The following is a 24,320-nucleotide window of genomic DNA, read 5'->3' as shown; positions in this document are numbered from 1 at the left end:
CAGTTGGGGCGGCTGGGGCTCCTGCGAGCACTACGGCTGGTGCAGGAGCACACTCAGGTGCCCCGACACTGCCAGGCCAGGGGAGTGACGCTCAGCACTGTGGGGGCCGGGGGAGTCCCCACGGGCAACACAGCACGGGCCCAGGAAAACCTGAGCCCTGCAGGCTCCCTCGGGAGCGGGCCCAAAGGCTGCGCGGCGCCCAAACTCCGAGCAGCGCCTTGGCACCAGGCAGGCACTCATGCCCGACACGCCTCCTTCCCACGCTGCCCGCATGCGTCACCCAGCCCTGCCATTTCCCAGCCCACTGTGGGCTGCGAGGAGGCCCAGTGGGGCTACACACTCTGGGGAGGAGGCGCGGTAGGAGGTAAACAGGTGGGGGTACTGGGGTGAGCCCAAGAACCTGCCACTGTGGGGAAGCCCTATGTGGAAAGACCGCAGAGCTGTGTGGCTGTGTGCTGGCTGGAACAGTAAGAAGAAGCACAGCTTCCCTGGTGAGGCTGCAGGGCTGTGGGGGGCAGGGCTTGCAGAAAGGGGGGAGCTGAGTGCAGGAAGGACAGGTGCCTGCCCAGGCAGTTTGCTGTGAGCGGCCAACCCTGCTACCTCCAGGGCTGCGTGTTCTGGGATAGGGGTAGCGTGGGAGCCCTGGAACCTGCAGGTGGTCCCTGTGCTGGGTGACTCGGGGGACCTGCAAGAGCACCTACAGCGGCGTGTATACTGGGTTAAGTCAAGTGGGGGTGAAGGTGGGAGAGCTGGCCGGGCACCTGCAGAGGTAAGTGTGCTGTGGTGGGGGTGGGGGAGCCCAAGCACCTGCAGAGGTGAGGTGCTGGGTGGGGACTACTGGGAAGCCCCAGTAGTGATGCATTACTCACTGGGAGTCCTGGGGAAGGTACTGGCGCCTGCACAGGTAGCGAGGGGTGTCAGGGTATGGGGGAGAGCGAGGCACCACAGGTGGCTTGAGGGGCTGCGGGGAGTACAGGACCTGCAGGCTGGGTGTTCAGGTACAAGGGCTGGAAGGAGCCCCGGTTACAGCGAGCTGGTGCGCTGGCTCGGGCCTGTGGGGCACCGGGTGCCTGCAGAGGACAGTTTGCTGCGTGACTGCAGCGCCCTGGTATCCCCAGAGCAGTGTGTTGAGGGCAGGGGGGTGCGTCCGTCGGGAGCCCCGGTGCCCACAGGTGTGCCAGGCAGACACCACAGAGGCCCTGCTCTGCAGAGGGGCTGCTGTGTGCTGTAGGGGTCCTAGGAACTACAGTGATGGGTGTCCACATGTGCACACTGTGGAGAACCCCAGAGCTGTGAAGAGGGGTGCAATTTGGGGACAGATGCTCTGAGGTGGGTGGGGCCACTGGGCAGAGCCCAGTACCGGCAGAGCCTGATTAGGGCACAGCAAGGGTCTGGGCTGAGGGACTGGCAGGAGCCCAGGGGCCCCCGGTCCTTGAGAGGCAGGTTCCCTGTGTAGCTAGGTAGAGCCCCAGAACCCGCAGTGGTGTGTGGACTGCGTGGGGGCCAGGGTGAAACCCCACTATCCACAGAGGTGAGAGTGCTGGGTGTGGCTATTGGGCAGAGCCCCAGGATCTGTAGGAGGTGAGCTGCATGGGGAAAGGAGTGGGAGCTGGGTAGGGAGAACCCCAGAACAGAGCTGTATTCTGGGTGCGGACTAGCGAAGCAACTGGGCTGGGAGACCAGGTGTCCCCTCTGCCTACAGCAGTGGGTGCTCTGGGTGCAAGGACTGGAGGGGCCCCAGCAGTGCAGCATGGTGGGTGAGCTGAGCGGAATTATGGCACAGCCCCGACAGGGGTGCTCGGGGCACGGAGGCTTCACCATAGCTAGAGGTTACTGGGTAGGAGGACTGGGGAATCCCCAGAACCAAGAGGTGGCTGGCTGGGGCTGAAGGACGGGGGAGTCCTGGTACCCCAGACATCCATGTGCAGGTGGAGATTATGGGGAGAGCCTGTACACACACAGGTGGGGATGCTGGGGAGCTAGGTGTCACCCCAGGAGCGCTGGGGCTGGTCGGGGTGGAGGGCTACAGCGGCCTGGCGCTGCAGCAGTGGAGATGTCCTGGGAGCCGCTGCTGGGGCGAGTGGACAAGTGGCCCCAGCAACTACAGTGCTCGTCCGGGTGGGAAGTGGGCTGCACCCCAGTACAGGTAGAGCAGTGCTTGGTGCCTGGGAGGGAGCCGCAGCCCCTCAGTGATGGGGAGACCTGCACGACACCGGGAGACGGGCACCTGACTACAGGGGTGCTGGGAATCCACTTGGGTGTGTTGTGGCATCCAGCACCTGCAGTGGTGGGTGTGTTGTGTGGAGAATGGGGGTGCCACACTGGGGAAAGCCTTGGCAGGTATGAAGAGGGCTATGCTAGCTGGGCATACCTATGAGCCCAGGTTCCACAAGGCAGGTGTGCAGGGCAGCTATGGTGACCGTCCTGGGAGTGGCAGGGAGGTTAGCTGAGTGTGTACAGTGGGGAGAAGCCCAGTGTGTGTGGGGTGGGGGATACTGGGGAAAGCTGGGGTCCCTCCAGTACCTCAGTAAGGAGAGGAAGGACATGCTACAAATAGGGAGCTCGCTAGGTAACTAGGAGAACCCCCGTGAGAGTGCTCTATTCTGGGTGGGGGCTACATGGAAGCCCCTGACTGCAGTGGGAGTGGGGGGGTGCAGTCTGGTGTTTGGTGGAGCCTTGGAACCTGCAGTGAGAGGTACATTGTATGCAGACACTGTCGGGGGAACCCTAGGCCCTACAGTGTGGGTGCACAGGATACATATACTGGGGAACAGGTGTGGAGCGTCGTTCCTGCAGTGATGAGCCCTCGATGCAGGCGATGGGTCCTGCCCAGGGTGGGGGGGAGGGGGAGGATTATGATGGTGCCCTGGGCCCGCTGAGGGGTGTGCTCACTGGAGGTGCTAGGGAGTGACCTGGTACACGCGTGGTGGATAAGCTGCATGGCTGGTGGGGGTCCCAGCAGGTGCAGGGATGTTTGCACTGAACGGTGCAACTTAAACAAACCCCAGTGCGTAGAGGTGGGTGTAATGGGTGGGTGACAGGGGTGAACTCCGGGACGTGAGGGGGGAAGAGAGTCTGAGTACTAGGGAGTACCCTGGCCTTACAGAGTGGGAGTGCTTGCTGGGGACACTGGGGGAAGATCCCCAGTAGCTAGAGGTAGGGGAGCTGCGCAGGGGGATGGCAAGGTATCCTGCTACCCACGGCGGCATTGTATCCAGTGGCGAGGGGGCCCAGTTACCTAGAGGGGCATGCTGGGTTCTGGCCTGCAGGGAGCCCCTGTTCCCGCAGTGGGGGGGCAGCCCCACCCTTCACATGGTGTGTTTTGTGGGGCGAGGGCGGGTGTGTTTTGTGGGGCGAGGGCGGGGACACCAGGACTACCCTGCACCTGCAGACGCAGTTGAGGTGGGTTACTAGGGACGAGCCCCTGTTCTTGCAGAGACTGGCGCTGGGGGGACTGCAGAGAGCCCCACTACCTGCAGTGAAGGTGTACTGGGTGCAGACCCAGAAGCCCTGGCGCCCGGCAGGGGTCCCGTGTGGACGTCTCGGCGGCCCATACCTGCAGTGATGGGCGCGCTCGGGCTTGACGCAGCAGCACTTGGGGCACTTGTAGATGACCTCTCCGGGCTTGAGCTGGAGGCTCTCCATGTACTCTTTCGTGGCGTTTCCTTTGGGCACGGCCCCCTAGGGTTAGCAGGACAGGTCAGGCTTAGCCGTAGACATCACAGCTGTAAACTAACTTGTCACTAAAGGCAAGTCACTATGGAACACCACTGTGTCACGCAGGCAGGGCCAAAGCTGTATTCTCCGGGAGCTGGGGCTGGCGGCGGCTGGCGGGAGGCGCGCCGGGGGCAGGGAGTGCTCCCTCCAGAGGGGCCGCCCGCCGACCCCCACCCCTAAAGCACTGCCCAGTGCTCCTGTAGGCAGCACGCAGGGGACAGTGACCAAAACCAGGAGCACCTCTCGCAAAGCCGTATGTGGCATCTGCTGCCGCTTTCATCAAGGCCAGGCGCACAGACCTGGATGAGGCGCCCCAGCGCCTGACCCAATGGGCGCTAACCCACTTGTGGCCTGAGAGCGAGAGGAGCTGGACTGGAGGAAGGAATTGGGGTGGGGGGATAGGCCACAGGCAGACAGAGACAGCAGGTCCGGAGGAGCAAGGCAGGAGTCGAGCAGGTAACGACAAACAGCTGGGGTGTGGGGTGCAGCAGGCACTGGTGGGGGCGGGACACAGTCCACGCAGCTCCTCAGCCCTGGACCTTACGCAGAAACACACATCTCCTGGGGAGGCGCTCAGGGCACTGGCAGCGTGTGCCCAGCCCCTCCCTGAGGTGACTGCCCTCCACATGTCCTCAGAGCCAAAGCTGTGGTCAAGCTGACCCTCAAAGATGGGAATTGTTAAAGGTTTGAACTACTTTATAAGACATTTTCGTTTACACACCATAATTTGATGAAATTTCCCCGCCACCTGGAGCTGTAGCACAAGCTCCCAGGGACAGTAAGAGGAAATGGGCCAGATGTAAACTCCCTGTTAATTTTTGTGAGTTACACACCTCTCCAGTAACAACACCCACAAAGCGATGGAATGCACTCCGGAAAGCCGAACGCCTACGCCACCCCGTGTCCCAGACGCTGTGTGCACCTCCGGCGAGGAGCAAGGCGCTGGGCACCGGCCCGGGCTCACTTCCCAGGGAGCTCCCAGACCGCCCGCTCTGAACCAAGGCCTGCTGCCCCTTACCCGCGCACCTTAACACGCCACTGAGGACACATGCTCTCAACCGCGTCCTATGTCCAGGGAGTCATGTTCTGCAAAGCTTTCTTTTCCCTCCCTCTCTTCCAATCTTGACTCCCCCACCAACACCCTATCACGCTTTCAGGATTCCCAGGACCAAACCAAAGAGTAGTTAAGAGTGATGGGCAGCCCTCCCTGGTGGCGCAAGGGGTTAGGACGCAGCACTGCAAGCTCGCTGCAGGCGCCTCAGTGTGAGCTTGACTCCAGCCCCGGAGGTGACCACATGGTGCAGCAGACTGCCGCTGCTCCCCTCAGCAGTGTACTTCATCGGTTTGCCTGTTCTGCTCCCCACTCTGTCTCTGGTGAATCCCCTCACCCCCTGCACCTCTGGCTGTACCCAAGTAAATAAATAAACCTTTAAGAGTGATGTGATAAAAACTCCAGAGTAGGATGGAAAACTCACAGGACAGATGAGGTCCTTCAATTAAAATATTCCAAGAAAAAATATTGTCAAAATTGAAATAAATGTATGAGCTTCCTCAGCCAATCACAAGGGAGGACTCTTGTTGGGGCCCTGTTCTGAATGTATATGACCATTCTGCATGCCAACAAACAAGGATGTAGAGGGATGGAGGCGTGAAGCAGCTCCTGAAGCCCCTCAGGCGACCACCCACGGCTTCGGGGTCTAAGGGAGAGCCTTGCCTTTCCTAGGTGCCATGACAGTTTCCCAGGGAAGGCAAGCAGTTCTCTCCCATGGTGTCAGAAGCGTGACAGCAGGGGTGGGGTGACCATGTGGGCTGCACCAGAAAGGGTCTCAAAGAAGCTAACAGGGGCTTTGAAGACAACAACTGCTAAAATGGCAGCTGTGTCCCCCACTAGCGGGGGTCTCACCTTCTCACGTGGAGGTATGCCCACTTCTTCGACTTGCTGTGATGACGGAATGTTCTGGTAGGGAGCCCTTCTGCAATGGGGCCCTCCGGCAGTGGCAAGAGCGGCTGAGGCACTCTGCAGGATGGGATTTAGGATGCGGGTGCTCCAGGAGCATGGGGGGCAGGAGGGGCTTTTCTCTCATAGTCTCTCACAGCATTAAGGTGGGCTAAAGTCTTGTTCAAGAGTGTGGTCCACTGGGTCATTATTAGCACTCCAATCCATCATGTGTCAGCAACCCCACCTTCGTACCTGCTCCTCAAAGGCCCTACAGTGTTTCTCGAGTGACGACAAACCCCAATCGACTCTACAAAGATGGGCTGGTGCCACAACCTTAGAAGGACGGGAAGTCCAGTGGGTGTGATGACCCCAGTTCAGCCCAGAAGGGGACTGACCTGTGGTGGGGACAGTGTGATGTCTCACTCTGCTGGTTCGTGATGCCGACATTACCATCCAACTTGGTCTGGCCTGGTCTGTGGGGCGCTCTTCTTGGCCGCCACTTCACACAGAGAAGGACAGAGGCCCGTCTGAAGAAGCTGACCAGCCCTGCCCTCAGTCTGTCTTCCTGCAGCTACTTCCTCCCACTCCACCACCTGCCAGGGGCTCCTTGCCCTGGGGTCCTCAGGCCCCTCCTGGCTTCAGAGTCTGGGTAGCCGGCCAGACAGTTCTCCAAGGCATGCAAACAGCTGGCAAGCACGAGGCAAACCCAAGGCATGGCGAGCTGGCAGTCCACGCCCGCAAGGGCGCCACACCGAAACGACGACCCACCACACAAGCAGGACCCTCAGCCACTGTGGCAGGGATGAGAAGTGCAGCCTCTGACCACATGGCCACAACTGGCTCCAAGCAGACACCGAGAGAAGGTGAAATGAGGGTAACTGTGCACACACCTGTTCTCGTGCGGCACTATCCATAATCGCCAAAAACCAGCCCCAATGGCCACCAGCTGACAGGGCGTAAAGCACCAGTGACTAGCCACAGCAGGGATGCAGCCGTGGCAGTGAGCACGGAGGGGCGGAGCACCCTGCTGTCAGGGAGGCCCCTGCCAACCTCTGCGGAGTCAGGACACCAAAGGCCTCGATGCTGTGATGCTGTGACACGAGCTGCCCAGAAAAGGCAAACCCCAGACAGCAGGCAGATTCACGACGGCCAGGGACTAGGAGTGATGGCAAAGGGGTGCAGGGTCATGGTGGCGCAACTCGCAAGGACGCCTTAGAATCATACGTGTCGTAATATGTGAATTAAATTTCAATGTCAACACACCGAGGTCCAAGATCCCCACTCCTCCGGCACCCTGGAACCCCCGATCCCCAAAGTGGGAACAGAGGCTTTAGGCCGCACAAGTCCCCAGCTCTTGGGGCTGCCTGCAGTGCTGAGACCTTTCCACAGAGGCAGGGCAGGGATGCCTCTACTCACCCCAAAGAGAGGGGCCTCAGTCTGGTGCCATCACACAGGCCCACAGGAGGGCACTTGGCACAGATGTGGTCCTGCCACCAAAGGGCCAGCCCAGGCTCTGCCTGTGTGCATATTCAGAGACGGGCGGTGCTTCTCGTGCACAAGAGAGGGGCGGGAGGCGCCAGGGGCAGGCAGGTCTGGGTCCTGGGGAGGCACTGCTGTGTAAGGGAGACAGGGCCCTGTGACAGTCTGACACAGCCTAATAAGCCTTCTGCCTGGCAAGTGAGGCGACAGCACGAAGGACAGACACACTGGTGAAGCGGCGCCCCGCCACATGCCCAGACCGAGCAGTACCCGCTCTCACAAGGAGCCCTAATCTAGTCGTTACAGACCTGTCTACAGTAACACTACCTACCTCTTCAGAGAAAGCTTAATTTGCAAACCAAAAGCCTAGGAGCAATGGCTTAAACCCACCATCTTAACTCCTCCTGGGAAAGAGCTTTTTACAAACCAGCCCCACTGTGGGCCCCTGCCACCTGCTCCTGTAACTGGGAAACCAGCCCCTGGATCCGCAGGCCCTTTCCCCCCACTGCATGTCCTGGCTCAGCCTGGTCATGACGTCCAGTGGCCTAGCAAAACCCCAGAGAGCGCTCTAAAGTGACAAGCAGACGCTGGGTCCTCAGGAGCACAGGCGGCTCCTGGCGCTGCCTCGGGCACATCTGTAAGCTCCACCTGACTGGACATGCCTGAAGGTGAGCCCACGGCCTCCCTGTCGCACCCACCTGCACCCTCGCTCCCTGTGAGCTGAACCTGACCTCCAAAGCACCCCCCACCCCACTGTCCTGCTACCAGATGAGGGAGACATCTGCTCCTGCCTTGAATGGAGATGGAAAACCAGGAGAATTGTGGAACTGGACAGAACTAAGAGGAATCCGGAGCCCAGTGAGCCCCTTGTGGTTAAGAGGTAAGTGAGAGGCGCGTGAAGGGTGTTCTGGAGCCCCAGTGCACACTTCAGAGACACCGGAGCAATGTGAACTAGGAGGAGTTTCAGAGAAGGCTTATGCCCACGGCACTATTCTCTGTTCCTCGTCCCTCACCAGTCAGGCGTGACAGCGCCGGGAGCAGGCGTCCTGGAAGGGGCGAGCCCGCAGGCACAGAAACACGCGGGAGTACTCACGGGGTCGGTGAGCATGGTTCTCAGGTGGGACGACAGGGCGAGCACCGCTAGGCTGTTGAAGATGACTCCGTTGACCACAGAGTACCAGAAGTCTTTGGAAGGCAGCAGCATGACAAACGTCACCACGAAGTCTGCGTAGACGACCAGCAGCCACGTCATGACCGCGCAGATCATGCCGCAGCCGTCGCGGATGAACCACACTCTGCCTGCCACATCCGCCTCGGAGGAGGACGACGACGATGACGAGGAGTCACAGTTGTCATTTTCAGCCAGGAGAGGGTGGTGCTCGACATCGCGGAGACGGTGTCCTGATGACGGCATGGTTCCCCAGGCGCCTGAGGGGAGAGCAATGAGGTGCCCGCTTGCTCGCGCTGCCTGCCCCGCTCCGCCCCACGAGGCGCCGCGGCCCTCGCCTTTCGTAGACAGGCTGGCTACTGACCGAATTTTAAACCCTTCGCCTTGATGCTCCGTCTCTGGGACCCGGCAAGCCCGCAGGCTCTGGCAGCCTGAAGACGCAGCCACCTGGAGCTGGCCAGGGGCCACAAAGGACCAAGAGGATGAAAAGAGCAAGTGAGCATGCCTGGGTCGTGGGGGTGAGGCTCAGCTACGACGCCCCTCCCTGGGCCTGCTCCTCTCTCTGTGCTGCAGCCAGTGTGGCCACGACAAGCAGCAGCAGGCAGCAGAGCGGAGGAAGCCGCATTCCTCCTCTCTGGGCACCCGGCTCAGGAGCACTTGCCAGGCTGAGCTGCTTGTGGACTGGCATCGCACCCCGTCTTAGCCGGGATGCAGGCGTGCTTCTGGGGTGGCTCCCTTACTCTCTGTTCGACTCTACCCTACCTGGAGACTGCCCTTCCTCTCGATTTTAATCTTTGAAAAGTCTGCTCTATTTATTAACCCATTTTCGGTCAGCCACCTTTGCATGCTTCGCCCAGAATTCCTGAAGCACCTGGTCTCTGAGAACATGGGGTCAGAGGAGCTGGGGAGCAGCTTGCACTGTTCAGGGACTGTGGTGACTGCTACTTTAAATGCATGCCCTACTCTTATCAGTGTTTGCCAGAGGCAGGAACAGTCATGACAAATAAAGAGCAAGGGGCCTGGGAGGCAGAGTTCATCTGGCTCTCAGAGCCTTATCAAATGACCTAAGCAGGGGCCTTTCAGACTCACTGGGAGAGTAGGCTCAGGCAGACAAGAGGCTGCACCCAGGCGGCTGCAGGTGAAGACCAGCCCCACTCCCAAATCTGGGTGCTGCTCTTTCCTACATGCTCCCGGCACGTAGCAATGAAACACACAACGAAGGCACAGACTGCAGGTGAAAACCTGGCAGAATCCTCTCGATATGAACATAGTGATGATATCGTTCCCTCAGCTACTAAAGCAATCTTCAACTCAGTCAGACAAAAAAGAAGTTTAAAACTTTTAAGTGAATAAAGACAAAATGCAAGATGAAAGGAACTTGGAAAGGCCCGACCAGCTGAAGGCAGCCGGCACTTGTCGCACCACCTTCCCTCCAAAAAGCTCGGCTCCTCCCTGCGGAGAGGCCATTTATCATACATGGCCTGCAACGTCTTCTTTCAAGTCAGCTGCCCTGACAGGAGTCTCTCCCGTCTCTGGCACACAGTTTGAGAGGTACAACTATGAGGACATAATGGTGGAACCAAGTTCTGTCTTATGCCATGGGGAAAGCCTAGTTCTGTCAGAGGACGGGCCTGGAAGCATCTCTCCACTTCCCTGAGCAATCAGGGTCACCTGCAGTGACCCCCCCCCCATGTTCTCCCTAAGACAGCAGCTGAGTGTCTTCCTCCTTCCTCCCTCACGAGGAGGGCCCTTTCTGTCTGCTGTAGGCCCACGGAAAGTTTACTAGCAGATTTCTGAGAAGTTGGTCCCACTCTCAGATTCTGGAACCCCAGTGATATCTGTGGAGTTCTACTGACCACAGTGCTCTGCTGCATGACTGCTACTTCTCAAACAGAACACTTTTTGTGAAAGGGGTGCTGGTATGCTGGGCCCCAAGTCAGGGCTGACAAGGTTTTTGTAAGAATGCCCTGCATTTGGATCTGGGTTCTACTTAGAAAGCAGGAGCCGGAAGTGTCTCAAAGGCACAGATGCACATCATATGAGCCTTTGGGAGTGGGGTCCTGAGAGAACCACCTCAGTGGCCTGCAGGCAGGTCTATCTGTGCAGAAGGACCACAGCGACACCAGCCCCAGCAGGTGAGCCATCCTAAAAGTGTCCCTTAGAGATGCTGGTGCCGTGTCTGGTGAGTTTTAGCCTGAACACTCCCTGGAAGGCAACAGGAAAACAGTCCTCCACCCGGAAGTCACTGGGCCGGGAAAGCACAGCAGTGGAGCTGGACACACTCCATGTGTGCTGAACGCACATGGTCCCGCTGAGTCATGCAGTCACTCTTTCCTCATGCAACAGGAAGGGAGGGGAGGAAATGGAGAAACTATCTCTTCATGCTGGCCCCGACTGCAACACTGAGCATGCTGGAGCTCGGCCACGCACGCGGCAACAGTGCAATGCACACGCGCCTCAGGAGCCGGGCGCCTGCCGTGGACTCGACACTAAAGCCTGCCGCCACCGCTGCTTGAATGCACACAAAGCACTTCTGGGAACCAGCTGAAAGCGCTCTGCATGGAGTGATGGGAAAACACATCACATCATTTCTCTATTTTAATGGCCGACTGAATGGGGTTGTGTATCCCCTTCTGAACCCAAGCTGCGTCTCCATGTGTTAAATTAGGCCGTTTCCCAGCGCGCTGGAGACAGTGCTGCAGACTCCACTATCTGGAGGACAGACGCAACAGCACACAATGCCCTCACAGCTGCACACCCCCCTCATCTTGCTAAGAGTTTATCAACGTAGCTCACAGGTTCGTCCAGGTAGACTCTTTCAGGTTGGCTGGAAGACTCCTAAGACAACAGCAGCAAAGGATGGGCCTGTGGTGGAGAACCTTTCACTGGTTTCTCAGAGCTCTATGGTCAGCGTCTCAGTCAGAAACAGTGCTCACGCCACTAAGGAAGAAGCACGCCCTTACCTCACAGATCACTTCCAAGCATTACTGGAACATTTTGTGTCGTTTCTTCAGGATCTTAAGGTGCATACTGTCCAATGTGATGGGACCTGAAAAAATGGTAAGATCTCATCAGCAGAGTTACTGACTACAGCAAAAGTGCACACTAATCCTTTGGGTGTGATTAATTTTTGCAGCACCTATAACCAACATAACCTTTTATACATAAAATTATGTTATTTGGAAATTATGAAATCACTGCTCTGCCATGCTTTCATTAGTAGTAAATGATAATCCTGAAAATTAGTATTTTCAATGTGTCCATTATGCCACCTGCTATTTGAGCCCATGTGAAAGGCAAATCTGAGTCAAAGCCCCTCAAGAAACAGCCTTGAGGGGAAGCCCCCCGCATGTGGCCAGCCTGCACTCAGAGTCTGCACCACTCCCTAGCACAGCGAAGCACTTACACAAAAGAGCGAGCCAGAGCAAGAGGCAGGCGTGCCGGAGGAGAGCTTGGCAGAGGGAGGGAGAAGCAAGGGAGCACCTGAAGGAACGGAGCAAGCAGGGCCACCAAGGAAGCAACCCCCAGCTGGCACCTCCGCCTGGGTGCCCAGGTCCTGGCTGGTGGGTGCACTGGGAGCTTCTCCAAAAGCACTCATCTGACCTAAAGATCTCAAGCGGCGGCAGCACCCACAATGACCAACACCAGGTTTCCCAAGATGAGGGTCACCAGAGGCCACTCCTACCATGGACACAGAAGTGTCACGTGCCTGGTTGCGAGGGACATCCAAGGTAGGGCTCGTGAAAGAGAGAGCCCCACCCCACCCAGAAACACAGGGAAGCAGAGCAGGCACAATGCATAAAGAAAACTCTGGAAGAAAATATATCTGTGAAACATACAGGGGAACATTCTGGTATTTTATAGTTATTAAAAGATAAAAGCATAATGGAAGAAATTTTAAATCCTAAATTCAAATGAGAGTGAGGAAATAATTCACCCAGTAAGAACTAAATGACAGAAAGACATTAGAAGGAGAAAGGAGAGGAACAATGCCGGAGGACAAAGGCTCACCACCCCCAAATCCGCATGCCTACAGCCTGTGCGTTCCACTTTTATCTAAGTTTTCTAACATGTTCTTCCACTACACAAGCCTTCAGCTGGTATCTATTTCCTAAACCAAGAACCCTGGCGGGACAGGAGGGCAGTGGGGTGGAGGAGCAGAGATGGGGGCCGGCAGTGCACAGCCAGTGGGGTGAGACCCCTCACCTCTGCCCCAACAGAGCCTGTGCTCGCCCGGTCTGGGCGCCATTCCTGCCCCAAGCTGGCTTCTGCTGCTGGTCTCCTCTGACCATCAGGCCACTGCCAGGGCCGCTTCCAGGTGGGCTGCCCCTCCACACTTACCCGACAAGCTCCCGTCCTCCCTTCAGCCACCACGCCACACACCAGTGACTTCTTAGCAAACCGCCAGTCCTGCATCCTTAGCTTCTGAGTAACCACGTGGCTGGGAAACCCAGGCTATTCAGACCAATGGAGGCACCTTTTAAATAGTGTATACATGTGGTAGCGTTTTCCAGATAGCTACGCAACAGCCAACCACTTTAAGGCCTAATAATATCCTGAACTGTTTTCAAGTAAGCTTATGGAGCAATGTTTTAAAATAAAACTTATTTTTGCAAAATACAGCCTGCCAGTCCAAGGCATCTGTCAGGTCTACAGCAGGATCTCTACAATGAGATGAAATGCCCAATTACTTTTATAAATTACAAAAAGCAAGCAACACGGCAGCCACTTTGAAAAGCAATCTGGCACTTTCTCAAAGTTAAACACCTGCTCTATGACTCAACAACTCCATGTCCAGGTATTTACCCAAGAAAAATGAACATAAAACAGGCACAAAATGGGTTCCAGATTCACCACACCCCCCAAAGCAGAAGTAGCCCAAATATCAGCAGAAGAGTGAGAACCATCTAGTCAGGCCACAGCAGCCCTCCCCGCCTACACGGTTAGCACCAGCACCGCACGGCCGTGGGGCTCAGAAACATTACTCAGGGAAGGAGCGTACCCGGAAAAGCATGAACATGTGACCCTAAGTGCATGGGACCCGAAACCTGGCAAGACGAACCTGCTTTGAAAGGAATCAGAACAGGACTTTGAGCACAAAGCAACGGGCAGAACTGGGAGTCTTTGTGGGTTCCCTGGCAGGGAAGAGGCGGCACTGGCACTGGCTGCTGTCCCCACAAAATTGTTCAAAAAACAGCCAACACGATGAACTCTGTGCCTGAAATCACGCACTCAGGGCACACCAACGACTCAGTAACGAGAAGCTGACCAGGAGAGAGCCACCACACCAGCGGCGGTGGGGATGCGGCCTCCCCCGGAGGCACTCAGTGTCCAGACCCGCCCCGGGGACTGTCTCTGGGCCTGCGGACATCTGTCAATCTCTCCTCGCTTTCCCTCTGGCAAGAGTCGGGATGCACTTCTCAGACAAACGGAAAACAACTCAACAAAGCCCACAGTCCTCTTCCATGAGCAGTGCTCACAGAGCAGAACTGGGACCCACCTACTCACTGCTACAATAAAAACATGTCCCCAGGGCCTGTGCTCACGGTTATTGAAATACCGCTGACTGCTTTACCATTCCCACATCCACTGGTGTCCTATTAAAGAGCAGATCAAGCTCCTTTCTGCTTGTGCTTCAGGCCCAGAAGAAGCAGTGAACCTTCAAACGCAGTAGTGAGGGGCCTGAGGGGACATTCCCCCTCGGTCACACTCCATGCAAGAGCCACAAGCAGACAGCAGCTCGGCCAGAGGTTCACACGCCAAGAGGCGGGAGCCAGTCGTGTCAAAATGTGCTAAGTGTTACCCCCAAATTAGGAGCAGTGTGATGAGGGAGAAGATGACAACAGCTAATTCTGTCTGGAAGGAAAGTGCAGAAGCTGACAGCAGGGTGGCCCTGGCGGCAGCAAGGTGTGGCCAGGAGGAGGGGGTAGGCCTCCCAGCTCAAGGCAGACGCAGGGCCACGATCCCGGGGACGCGCCTACTGACAGACTGAACGAGGACAGAGCCTGCAAGTCTGCAGCTGGGCCTGCTGCAGCGCGTGCGGAAGCAAGGGGACACACCAGAACTTGGGGACACACAGAGGTCCTTTAAAAAGGTGAAGAGACTGGGGTGGAAGTAGCAAGACTGGCAACTAGGAGCCACCACCACCTCCTGAGCAAAGGTGACACAGGCCTGGCCAAGGCCATGCCCACTGCCCCAGAGTCACAGGAAGGAACCTGGGAGTGGCGTTGGCATCCCCACTCCCCTGTTTTCCTCTGCTCTTCAGAGGAAGGGTTGTCTCTGGGTCTGCAGATTGGACTCCTGCTTTAAAAGCAGAAGGCGCAGGAGCCTGTGGCATTTATCAGTGCAAAAAGGGCCAGTCAGCACAGACATGTGCAGGCAAGTCTGCAGCTGGGCCTGCTGCAGCGCGTGCGGAAGCAAGGGGACACACTTTTTAAAGAGGTACTTTTAAAAGGTGAAGAGACTGGGGTGGAAGTAGCAGCACCGCAAGGATAGGCACAGGCCCACCAGTGCAGGGGTGGGGGCCGCAGACGCCCGGCCTGGCGGTGGCTGCAGAGCTGACCCCTCCACATATGAGCCAAACTGGCCCTAGAGGCCCCAGTACAGACAGGACGGGGAGGCGGGCAGTGCCACACAAGTGTGTGGCCGGAGCCTGGGGAGCCAAGCAGGGGGCCTGAAGGAAGGGTAGGGAGCTGAGCGAAGCTGGGTGAGCACAGCAAAGGGAGCAGAGGGAGAAGCCAGGAGACTGGCAGGGCCCTTGCCCAGCAGTTTCAGGAAGGGCAGGTGCAGCCTGAGGAAGAGCAGAGGAGATGGCTTCTTCCGTTTCCCCTCTAGTAGTCGAGGCTGCCCCCCATGGCTCCTCCCCTACCACGGAGCCACCAGTCGCCACCAGCCAGCGGGATCCTCCAAGTAGAGTGGCCCAGTCATGGCTGGTCCCCACTGAGCCCAGCCTGCTGCAGCAACTGACCAGGTCAGACTTTTAAAAAGTTCCTCCAGGGTTCCTCAAACTGCTTAATATGGAGCTTCCCTACGACCCAGCAATCCCACTCCTGGGTATCTACCCAAAAGACACAAAAACACTGATTGAAAAAGACACCTGCAACCCCATGTTTATTGCTGCTCTATTTACATAGAAGCAGCCCAAATGCCCAAAAGTAGATGACTGGATTAAAAAGACAGGGTACATATACACGATGGAATATTACTCAGCAACCAAAAAAGAGAAACTCATGCCTTTTGCAGCAACATGGGTGGAGCTGGAAAAGATCATGCTGAGTGAGATAAGCCAGAAAGAGAAAGAAAAATACCAGATGGTTTCACTCATAGCAGGAGTATAATGGACCAGGCGAGAAAATAAAAATAATGAACAACCATAACAACCATATACCAGAGACATTTTGCAGGGGTGGAGTGGGGAATGGGATCAAAAACGGGGGGGGGGGCAGTGCACAGGACTATGGTGATGGCACACAGGTGACTTGGTGATGGGAAACCCACGGGGATTACAATTGAGACAATTGAGATGGGAAAAGAAGTGTACAAAATGATGTAAAAATAAACTGTTATATAAAAAAAAGAAAAAAAGCCCCTCCAGGCCCCCAGTGGGGTGACAGGAACACATGAAGGACACAGGCCGAGTGAGGCCAATGAAGCCACTCCCTGAGTGGCCTGCACATGTCTGTGCTGACTGGCCCTTTTTGCACTGATAAATGCCACAGGCTCCTGCGCCTTCTGCTTTTAAAGCAGGAGTCCAATCTGCAGACCCAGAGACAACCCTTCCTCTGAAGAGCAGAGGAAAACAGGGGAGTGGGGATGCCAACCCGAGCAGCCTGGGGCTACAGCAGCTCCTACTAGCAGCCTGTACTCCAGCCCCGTTTCTGAGCAGTAAGAGTGGGTGCGGTGTTAGGGCTGGGGCAGGGCAGCAGGCAGGGACTCCAGCACAGCACCACAGCAGACAGCGCCCGCCAGCTCCCCTCCCACCGGCCAGAGGAAGGGCTCACACTTCCCTCCCCAGTGGGGCTGGCAGCGGGAGATGAGCCCAGGAATGCGCAGAGGAAGCCAGGAAGCCAGGGTATCAAAGCAAGAGGAAGTGAAATATTCACCATGGGATGGGGTGAAGGGAGCAGCCTGACAACTAGAACAGGCCACGCTGATGACAACTGGGTTTGGAGGAAGTGCCGGGTGGGCGACGGGCGGTACTGACCGCGGTCGGCAAGGGGCAGGTAGCGACTAGGGGAAGATGCCTTTGGAATGAGGACATGATGTTGCAAGTGGCCATTCCATAGGGGAGGGTCAGTGAGCAAATGCGTCTAAGGGCAGGGCGACTGTGTAACCAGAGCCCTCCCTGTGCGCTAGAAAGGACAGGCAATCACAGGACACTCCCCTGGCACAGGGGACGTAAGGGCATTCACACCACTCTCTGGCTTGAGGGAAGACAGTCTCTCACACCACCCGTCCGTGGCACAGGGAAAGCCAAGGGTTCATGACATTCTCCCCAGGTGTGCGGAGAGGATGAGTATTCATACACCATCTCTGCATTGGGAGAAGGAACGAGCATTCAACCACATGCCTTGAGCCCTGAGACCAGGCCACAATTCACAGAAAAAGGACAAGTATTCACACAACCCTCCCTAGGCTCAGGGGGAAAGTCTAGCTTCTGCGGTGCTCTCCTGGACTCTGAAAAGGCTCTCAGTGTCCCGGTGCTAGAGGGAAGGACAACATTCATACCACCCTCCACATTTACTATCTGACTTGAACTCTGTTTACAATCAGTTCACACCACCCTCCCTGGGTTTGGGGACTGGGCTAGCAGTCATGTCAATTCTCTGTACTGAGGGAGAGGATGAGCACTCACACCACCCTCCTTGATTTCAAGGAAAGGATGTTCATTTACATCACCCACCCTGGTATGTGAAAAGATGAGCTCAAACCATCCTCCCTGGGCTCATGGAAAAGATCAATATCAATTCATCTCCCTTGGACTCCCTGAAAGAAAGAGCCTTCACACAACCCTCCCTCCCCTCCAGGAAATAGAGAACATTCAGCACACCCTCCCGGGGTTTAGACAAAGAATGGAGGAGAATTCACAGCACCTCCCGTGTTCTCTGGGGAGGTAAAGCACTCACACCACCCTACTGCGCGGGAGAAAGGACCACCTCCCACGGAGGGAAGGACTGGCATTCTCACCCCTCTGCCTGGGCTCAGCACCAGAGAAAGAACTGGACAGCCTCCTCCCTGATTTGGGAAAAGGATGCCGCCTCACCTCACCCAGCCTAGTCTCAGAACAGGTTGGCACATCCCCTCTTGGCGCAGGCCTGGACAGGCATCACACCGCTCTCTTGGGGCCAGGGAATAGACAAGATTCACACTAGCCTCCCTGGGTTTCTGAAAGGACACATCCACATTCCCTCCCTGGCGCAGGCCTGGACAGGTGGCACTCTCCCCAACAGAGGACAGGACGAGCACTCACACCACACTCAGCAGACTCCATGAAATGGAGGATGAGCATTCACAACTCCCCTGGGCTTGGGACAGAGTCAGGATGAGGATGAGTATGAGCATGAGCACTCACGCCCCTCCCTGGCTGGAGGAAAGGACAGGGATTCATACCCCTCTCCCTGGGGCTGGGAAAGAACAGGGGGTGGGAAAGGACGGGAATTCACAACTCCCTCCCTGGTGAGGGAGGGAAAGGCTGGGCATTCACACCCCCCAATCTTGGCTCAGAACGGGCAAGCACTCCCAATACCTTCCATGCATGGGCTTGGTTAAGGCACAAACATTAAGCACAAAACCAAACCCCCAAACAATAAGCACTCACCTCTCCTCCGAGTTCACAGAGAAGACACATTCCCATCACCTGCCCTGGACTCCTAGCCAGGAAGAACATTCGCAAGCAATTCCTGTCTCAGGGAGAGGTCAACAATTCACACTAACCTCCCAGGCTCAGGGAAAGTTGAGCTTTCACACCACCCTGGGGGGTTGGGGGGCACCACCCACCTGGGCTCTGGCAAAGGTCAGGCATAGGGAGGGAAGAACACTCACAGGGTGCTCCCTGGGCTCAGGGCAAGGACGGGCATCACACTACTGTCCCTGACTAAGGGAAAGAGGCTCACTCACCACCTTCCCTGAGCTGAAACAAATACACCAGTGCCCCTGGCCTTGGGGCAAGGACACATATTCACGTCACTCCCGGTCTTGGGAAAGGCTGAGCACGCAGGTCACCCTCCTCGATTTGGGGAAAGATGAGCATTCTGATGACTCTCCCTGGCCCAGGCAAAGTAGGAGCATTCACAACGAACTCCCTGCCTGTGAAGAGACCAGAACTCACAGCTCCCTCCCTGGGCCCAGGGAAAGGACAAGTGTTCACTCTCCTCACTGGGCTGAGTAAAGGTTGGGACCTCACACCACCCTTCATGGGTTCCAGGGAGGAGGAGCATTCGCCACCCCTCCCTGCACTTGGGAGAGACAAGCCTTCACAGCCTGTCTATGGGCTCAGGTAATGGATGATCATTCAAAAAAAAAAAAAAACAATAGGCATTCAAATCACCATCCCTGGGCCTCTGGAAAACATTCATACCAACTGCCTTGGAGTCCATAAAAGGAAGAGACTCACACAGCCCTCCCTCACCTCCAGGAAAGGTCATCTATGGTGACTACCCTCCTGGGGCTTAAGCAAAGGACCAGAATTTACATCACCCTCCAAAGTCACAGGAACAGTAAAGCATCCACACCACCACCCTTGGCCTCAGGGGATGAATGGATATTCCCATCACTTCCCTGGACAGGAAAGAACAGGCATCTGCCCCTTCCTCCTCCTTCCTGGGGAAGCATCCAAATCACTCTCTGGCAAGAGAGAAGAGGCCAAACATTCCTGTCACCCTCCCCTGGTGCAGGGAAAGGCTATGGATTCACACCACCCTCTCTGGGCTTGGGAAAAGACGAGCACCAACATGGTCCCTTGGGCCCGGGAAAGGATACACAATGACACCACACACCACACTCCCTGCTCGGAGAGATGGAGCATTCACATCACCCCTCGGGCCCAGCGACAGGCTGCGTGTATTCAAGTCACTTACTTCCCTGCAGTGTTTTACTACCTCTGTGATCTTAAGTGTTCCTTCAACCCATTTACAATGATGAAATATTTAGCTTGTGCTTTCAACCCTACCAATAATTCATGCCATACGAAACCACTATTTTCTTTCTCAAATTACTCAATCCAAAGAACAGAATATTAACATTTAATGAAGAAAAACCAACAGAATATTAAGCTGAGTAAGCCAAGACTCAATAATACGCTTGCACATTATCCAGGCTGTGAACTTATCTAATCTTTCTAGAAAGGTCTTTCATGCTGAAATAGTCATCTAAAACAGGCTTTGCACAGATCAGAAAGATGGCAAACAGACATGCCAGCAGGAGTGAGGGCCTGGGAAAGGGGACGAGTGTGAGTCAGGAGAGGTGAGGGGGCTCCCCAGGGAGCAGCCTGGCTCCCCAGCTGCTTGCCATCTCTCACTAGGTCCTCTGCACAGGGAGCCAACTGCTCTATCTACACACCCTCTCCAAGTGAGCTCTTAGGCTAAGTCCCATGTAAATCAAAAAATATTTATCTGGCAAACTCTGAAACACCAAGTATCAGCAAGTGTGGATGTGGGAAGGTCACACAAACAGCCCCGGAACCCACCACGCCATGCGGCTCGCTCTTCCCAACTCAGTGACCAACACCACTTGCTGTAGCCAAGGTCAAAAAACAGGATTCACCCCTCACTAACTTCTTCACCCTGCTCCCCACCTCTGAGGTGTCAGCGAGTCCTGTGGGCTCTGCCTCTAAGCAGATCCAAAGCTGCCCTCCCAGCCACATCAGTCCTCTTTCCAAAACGGTTTCCCTACACACGCACCCCACACTGGGCAGGAGTTTCCTATCTGTCAGTCAGATGACCGGCAGGAGTCAGGTAAAGGCCGTGAAGCTGCCCACCTGCCCGCACCCTCGTCACCCTAGCTGGAGGTCAGGTTCCTCTGGTGTCACCTCAAGGCTCCCAGCCACCCATGTGCACTGCTGTTGATGAGTGGACTCAAGGGAGAAAGAAAGCAGACGTGAGTCCACAGGCTCGTGCAGACACTGAGAGGTGCAGGGGGCCGGCAGGCAGGGCACTGGCTCAGAAAGTGGGAGCACCCTTCGAGAAAGGCTCAGGAGAGGAAGATCGGAGGACCCGGGGGAGAGGGAGGAGGGAAGGGAAGAGAGAATGCCACTTGCACGGATTTTTCCAGGAACATCTTGGTTTCAGGGGAACCCCCCTGTAGCACAGAGTGCAGAGCCAGCCTCAAAGGTGTTTATACCTGAAAGGTTAAACCCCGACCCTGTGGCAGGTCAGCACCTGACTCTGGCAGTCAAACAGAGCGGTCATAATCTTCAAATGCCAACAGGGTAACTAAACCAAGGAACCTAAACCCAGAAGTAAAACAAAACAAAGCAAACAAAAACCACAAACCCCAGCATTCCAAAGCTCTGTGAGTATCCTGAAAGGTCAACTGGGATGGGGTGAGTGCCCGCTTCCCTTCATATTCCCCTCTGTGGCATTCCAGGTCAACACAAAAGGAAATGCTAAAACATCAGACCCAAAGTCCTGGGACAGCAGCACACCAACAGTACACTTAGCCCTCACCTGACGCTGCCTGCCGACAACACAATACCAGAAAATGAGGGGCGAGGCCATTCACGGACTGTCCACCACGGCAGGCCTCACATTATCACATTACCCACGGTACTACTCTTACTCCTGCTGGTGCTTAAAGCAGTTACTAGCTCACTTTAGGATGAGGAAAGGGAGCACAGAAGTGACGTGGCCGCCCCAGGCAACAGCCAGCAAGGGCGAGTGTGCACTGCTTGGCCACCACAGCCCCTGCCCTGCCAGTTGTGGCTCCCACCGCCAGAGACCCGGTTCAGGAAAGCACTGCATAGGCCTCCTGGTGGCGCAAGGGGCTAAAGCACAGCACTACGAAGCTGTCCAAGTCCCATGCCAGGCGGGGAGCTGGCCCATGTGGCCCAGCAGGCCTCCCCTGTCCGCCCGCTGCTCCCCTCAGCAGTGCGTTTCAGTCATTCTGCCTGTCCTGCTCCTGTCTCTGTGAATCCTCTCACCCCCACATCTCTGGCCTGCACCCCAGGTCTTATATGTTTAAATAAAACCCTTTAAAAAAAAAAAGGGGAGGGGGGAGGGAAGCATTATATAATGAACAAAGTGAATCTGGGGAATATGGAACTCTAAGAATTCAAACATTTTCACACAGAAATGATTCTGTAAGAAGCCTGTCTCAAGAGAAACTGGAAGCTTTTGTACCCTGACTGGCCCCACGCAATGGCACTGCCAAGGGACTGCCCATTCCACTCCTAGGGAGACGCACACCCCAGCCTCACAGGGCTGCCTCTCCTTCCCTCCCTGACCAGCCCAGTTCAGGCAGCGCCCCATCACAGGGAGCCTCCAAAGCACCTGTGACACTGCAGCCCACAGGCACCCCACATGCTGCAGTTACCGAAAGTCCCAGCACAGGCCACAAATAAAACCTGGTCCCAAGCCTTCCAGCCTTGCCATGGTGTCCAGGCTGGGCCCTCACAGCTCCTGCGCACACTCGCTCCCTGCCCCTTGGCAGCCCGAACACCATACTTCAGCCGGCTGGTTCCTCCCACTCTCCACCCAGCCAAATTAGTCACTAGCCAAACCCTCAGCAAGCACCCACGACACGCAGGCACCAGTGACTGACAAGGGAGTTCACTGCTGCCAAGTGCTGGCCAGTGGAAGGTGTTATCCTGACCCCATCCAGGTCTGCACTTTATTAGACAATTACTATGAGTCCTTCAAGAGTGGAATGAAACAGGCAGAGTGAAGGTTAGCAAGACAAGCATGTATGTGTAGACAGTGGCAGAAAAGTCAGTGAGAGAGAAAAAGAGGCAAGTGACAGTGAAGGACTAAGTGCCTGTCCCGTCACAGACAGACACAATCATCACCATCAGGAGGAAGTTCTCTTGAAGGGGAGAAAGACTGACGGATACTCAGCTACTGAGCAATCAAGGTGGAGAGAGCACTCGCCAGAAGAGACAATGGGAAGGGCCCAGGGAAGACTTAGGGAGTCAAGAACTTAACCTGGCCTTCATCCTGCCAACAGCAGGAAACAGAGAGGAGCCTGACCATGTCTGCAGAGAACCCACCAAGGGGCTCTGGGGAGAACTTCCGTGGGGCAGTGTCAGTTGAGCAGGAAGCTGAGCGCACTCTTGGAAGCTGACTGACCCCCACAGCTGGCCCCTCTCCTCAGATGCTGCCGTCAGCACTGACCCTAGACAAGACACACTCTGAGGACAAGAGGGAGAACAAGTGTGTAGGCTTGGTACTTGTGCTCTCCTCTACAAAACAAGCATGTGTCGTTTTAATTAAAATGTGTCATTTATAATTAAAGCATCATTAAGCAACGCTTCCACCCCTGCAAAGAGCTGTTCCAGGGAAACTACCTTGTCGCATCATTCCTCACAGAATGAAAGAGGGAAGCTCTGGGACTATCAGAAAAACTATACTCAAGTCATGTTTTATTTCTATTCCCACTTCCTCAGTTCCTTCACAACTATATTACTTGTATACCAAATCGTTTTAAAGATTTATTTAGTTACGCACACATCAGTGGGTACAGGCCAGAGGTGCAGGGGCAGTGAGAGGACTGGCAGGTAACAGTTTCAGCAAGAAAGTAAAAGCATATCCATCCTTCTGACAAAGTCAACTTTGTTTCCATACAAAGTTCCTCAGAAGAGAAACCTGCTTGTCTGGTGTATGGATTAGCAAGGCAGTAAAGCTCCACTCGCTGTAAACTGAGGCAGGCTCTGAGCTATTGATGGCAGATTCTTTCTGGGCACTACACACGCAGTCTCCATAGGCAACGTCTGCATGAGGGCTCCCAATTGTTTAATGAATTCTTTGGGAGGTTACTTTTTCAGTCTCCTCCGCCTCCACCTCTCAATTCTGAAGTCAGTTTGCACCTGCCGTCTGACGCCAAAAAGCACCCAATTCAAACACCTTTGCAAACACCAGCCTTCTCAAACATCCCTTTTCAAATATCCCAAGAGTCACTTAACTGAGTTCTAACTCCCCAGCCAGCAAATTCGCAAAGTGACTTTGGAAAAGTGGACTTTGGCGCAATGAAGCTGTAACACAGTATCAAACAGACTAAACACAAACTCTCTGAGGTAAAGAGTTGAGGAAGAAATGTATATCCAGGCAGAGGTCCAGAACCTGACACAGAACGGAACTTTTCTGTGCATTAAGCGGCACATTAACTGGACACACAATGGCTGGGGCATGCTGTGGGGCAGCACTTATACACCTGGGGAAAGAGGTGACCAGGCAGCAGCACTCAGTCCACACACTTGACCTTAACCACCACAACAAACTGGTTACTCCTAAGTTTATCAAGCTGTTCTGGAAACTTGTCCCCAGAAGCAACGACTACTCAGCAGATGAGCTATCGTACTGAAGCCCCCCAAGCCTGGCCAAAGTCCACTGTGGGGAGAGAGAAGAGGACAGAGAAGGAAAAAGTGGGGAACTTGAAAAGGAGGGACGAACCAGAGCAAAGACAAAGCCCAGGGCGACGACTAAGTGAAGGGCATTGTCCTGCAGCCCGTAAACTACTCTTTACAGCCCACACCTGGGTGCCGCCCCTCCCGCCCGCCTTAACCACCACCCAGGTGAGAGCAACTAGAGGAGAAAACGGCGGCCGAGAAAGCGCAGTGTCACGCCCAAGGTCAGGCGAAAAGCTGGGATGCCTTCCGGGCCCCACCCCGAGAGACCACGAAGGGGTGGCAGACACCTGGCAGGGCAGTCAAACGTGGGCGCAGAGGTGCCCCCGAGGGACGGAAGGTCGCCTGTGCGCGGCGAGGTGGAGGAGGGAGACAAGCGGTGGAGGGTGAGGCGGCCGTGGCCCGCGGGTGGCCGGGGTCCTGGCGTGGGCAGCCCTCCAGCCGCACTCACCCGTGGCCCGGGC

At 55.8% G+C, this 24,320-nt stretch overlaps 1 protein-coding gene across 2 annotated transcripts in view; it reads right to left on the bottom strand.

The window, feature by feature from the left end:
• Positions 1–24,165, bottom strand: part of ZDHHC7 (zinc finger, DHHC-type containing 7) — a 28,311-nt gene extending 4,146 nt beyond the window's left edge. The window contains exons 1-4 of one of the 2 annotated variants that reach the window (XM_012730728.1): positions 24,147–24,165; positions 11,267–11,352; positions 8,229–8,563; positions 3,557–3,681 (exon numbers count right to left, since the gene is read on the bottom strand). In XM_012730728.1, coding sequence (XP_012586182.1) covers positions 3,557–3,681; positions 8,229–8,549 — 446 coding nt within the window. In that variant the 5' untranslated portion in view covers positions 8,550–8,563; positions 11,267–11,352; positions 24,147–24,165. Of the gene's footprint in view, positions 1–3,556; positions 3,682–8,228; positions 8,564–11,266; positions 11,353–12,644; positions 12,703–24,146 lie in introns of those variants that run through there. The other variant, XM_012730727.1, reaches the window with a different exon arrangement.
• Positions 24,166–24,320: the final 155 nt, after the last annotated feature.

Source organism: Condylura cristata, unplaced genomic scaffold (genome assembly GCF_000260355.1).
Source record: "Condylura cristata isolate star-nosed mole 26May11 unplaced genomic scaffold, ConCri1.0 scaffold00028, whole genome shotgun sequence".
In the NCBI taxonomy this organism is placed as follows: Eukaryota; Metazoa; Chordata; class Mammalia; order Eulipotyphla; family Talpidae; genus Condylura; species Condylura cristata.
The sequence above is the reverse complement of the archived record's forward strand: the minus strand, read 5'-3'. Positions and strand labels throughout refer to the sequence as shown.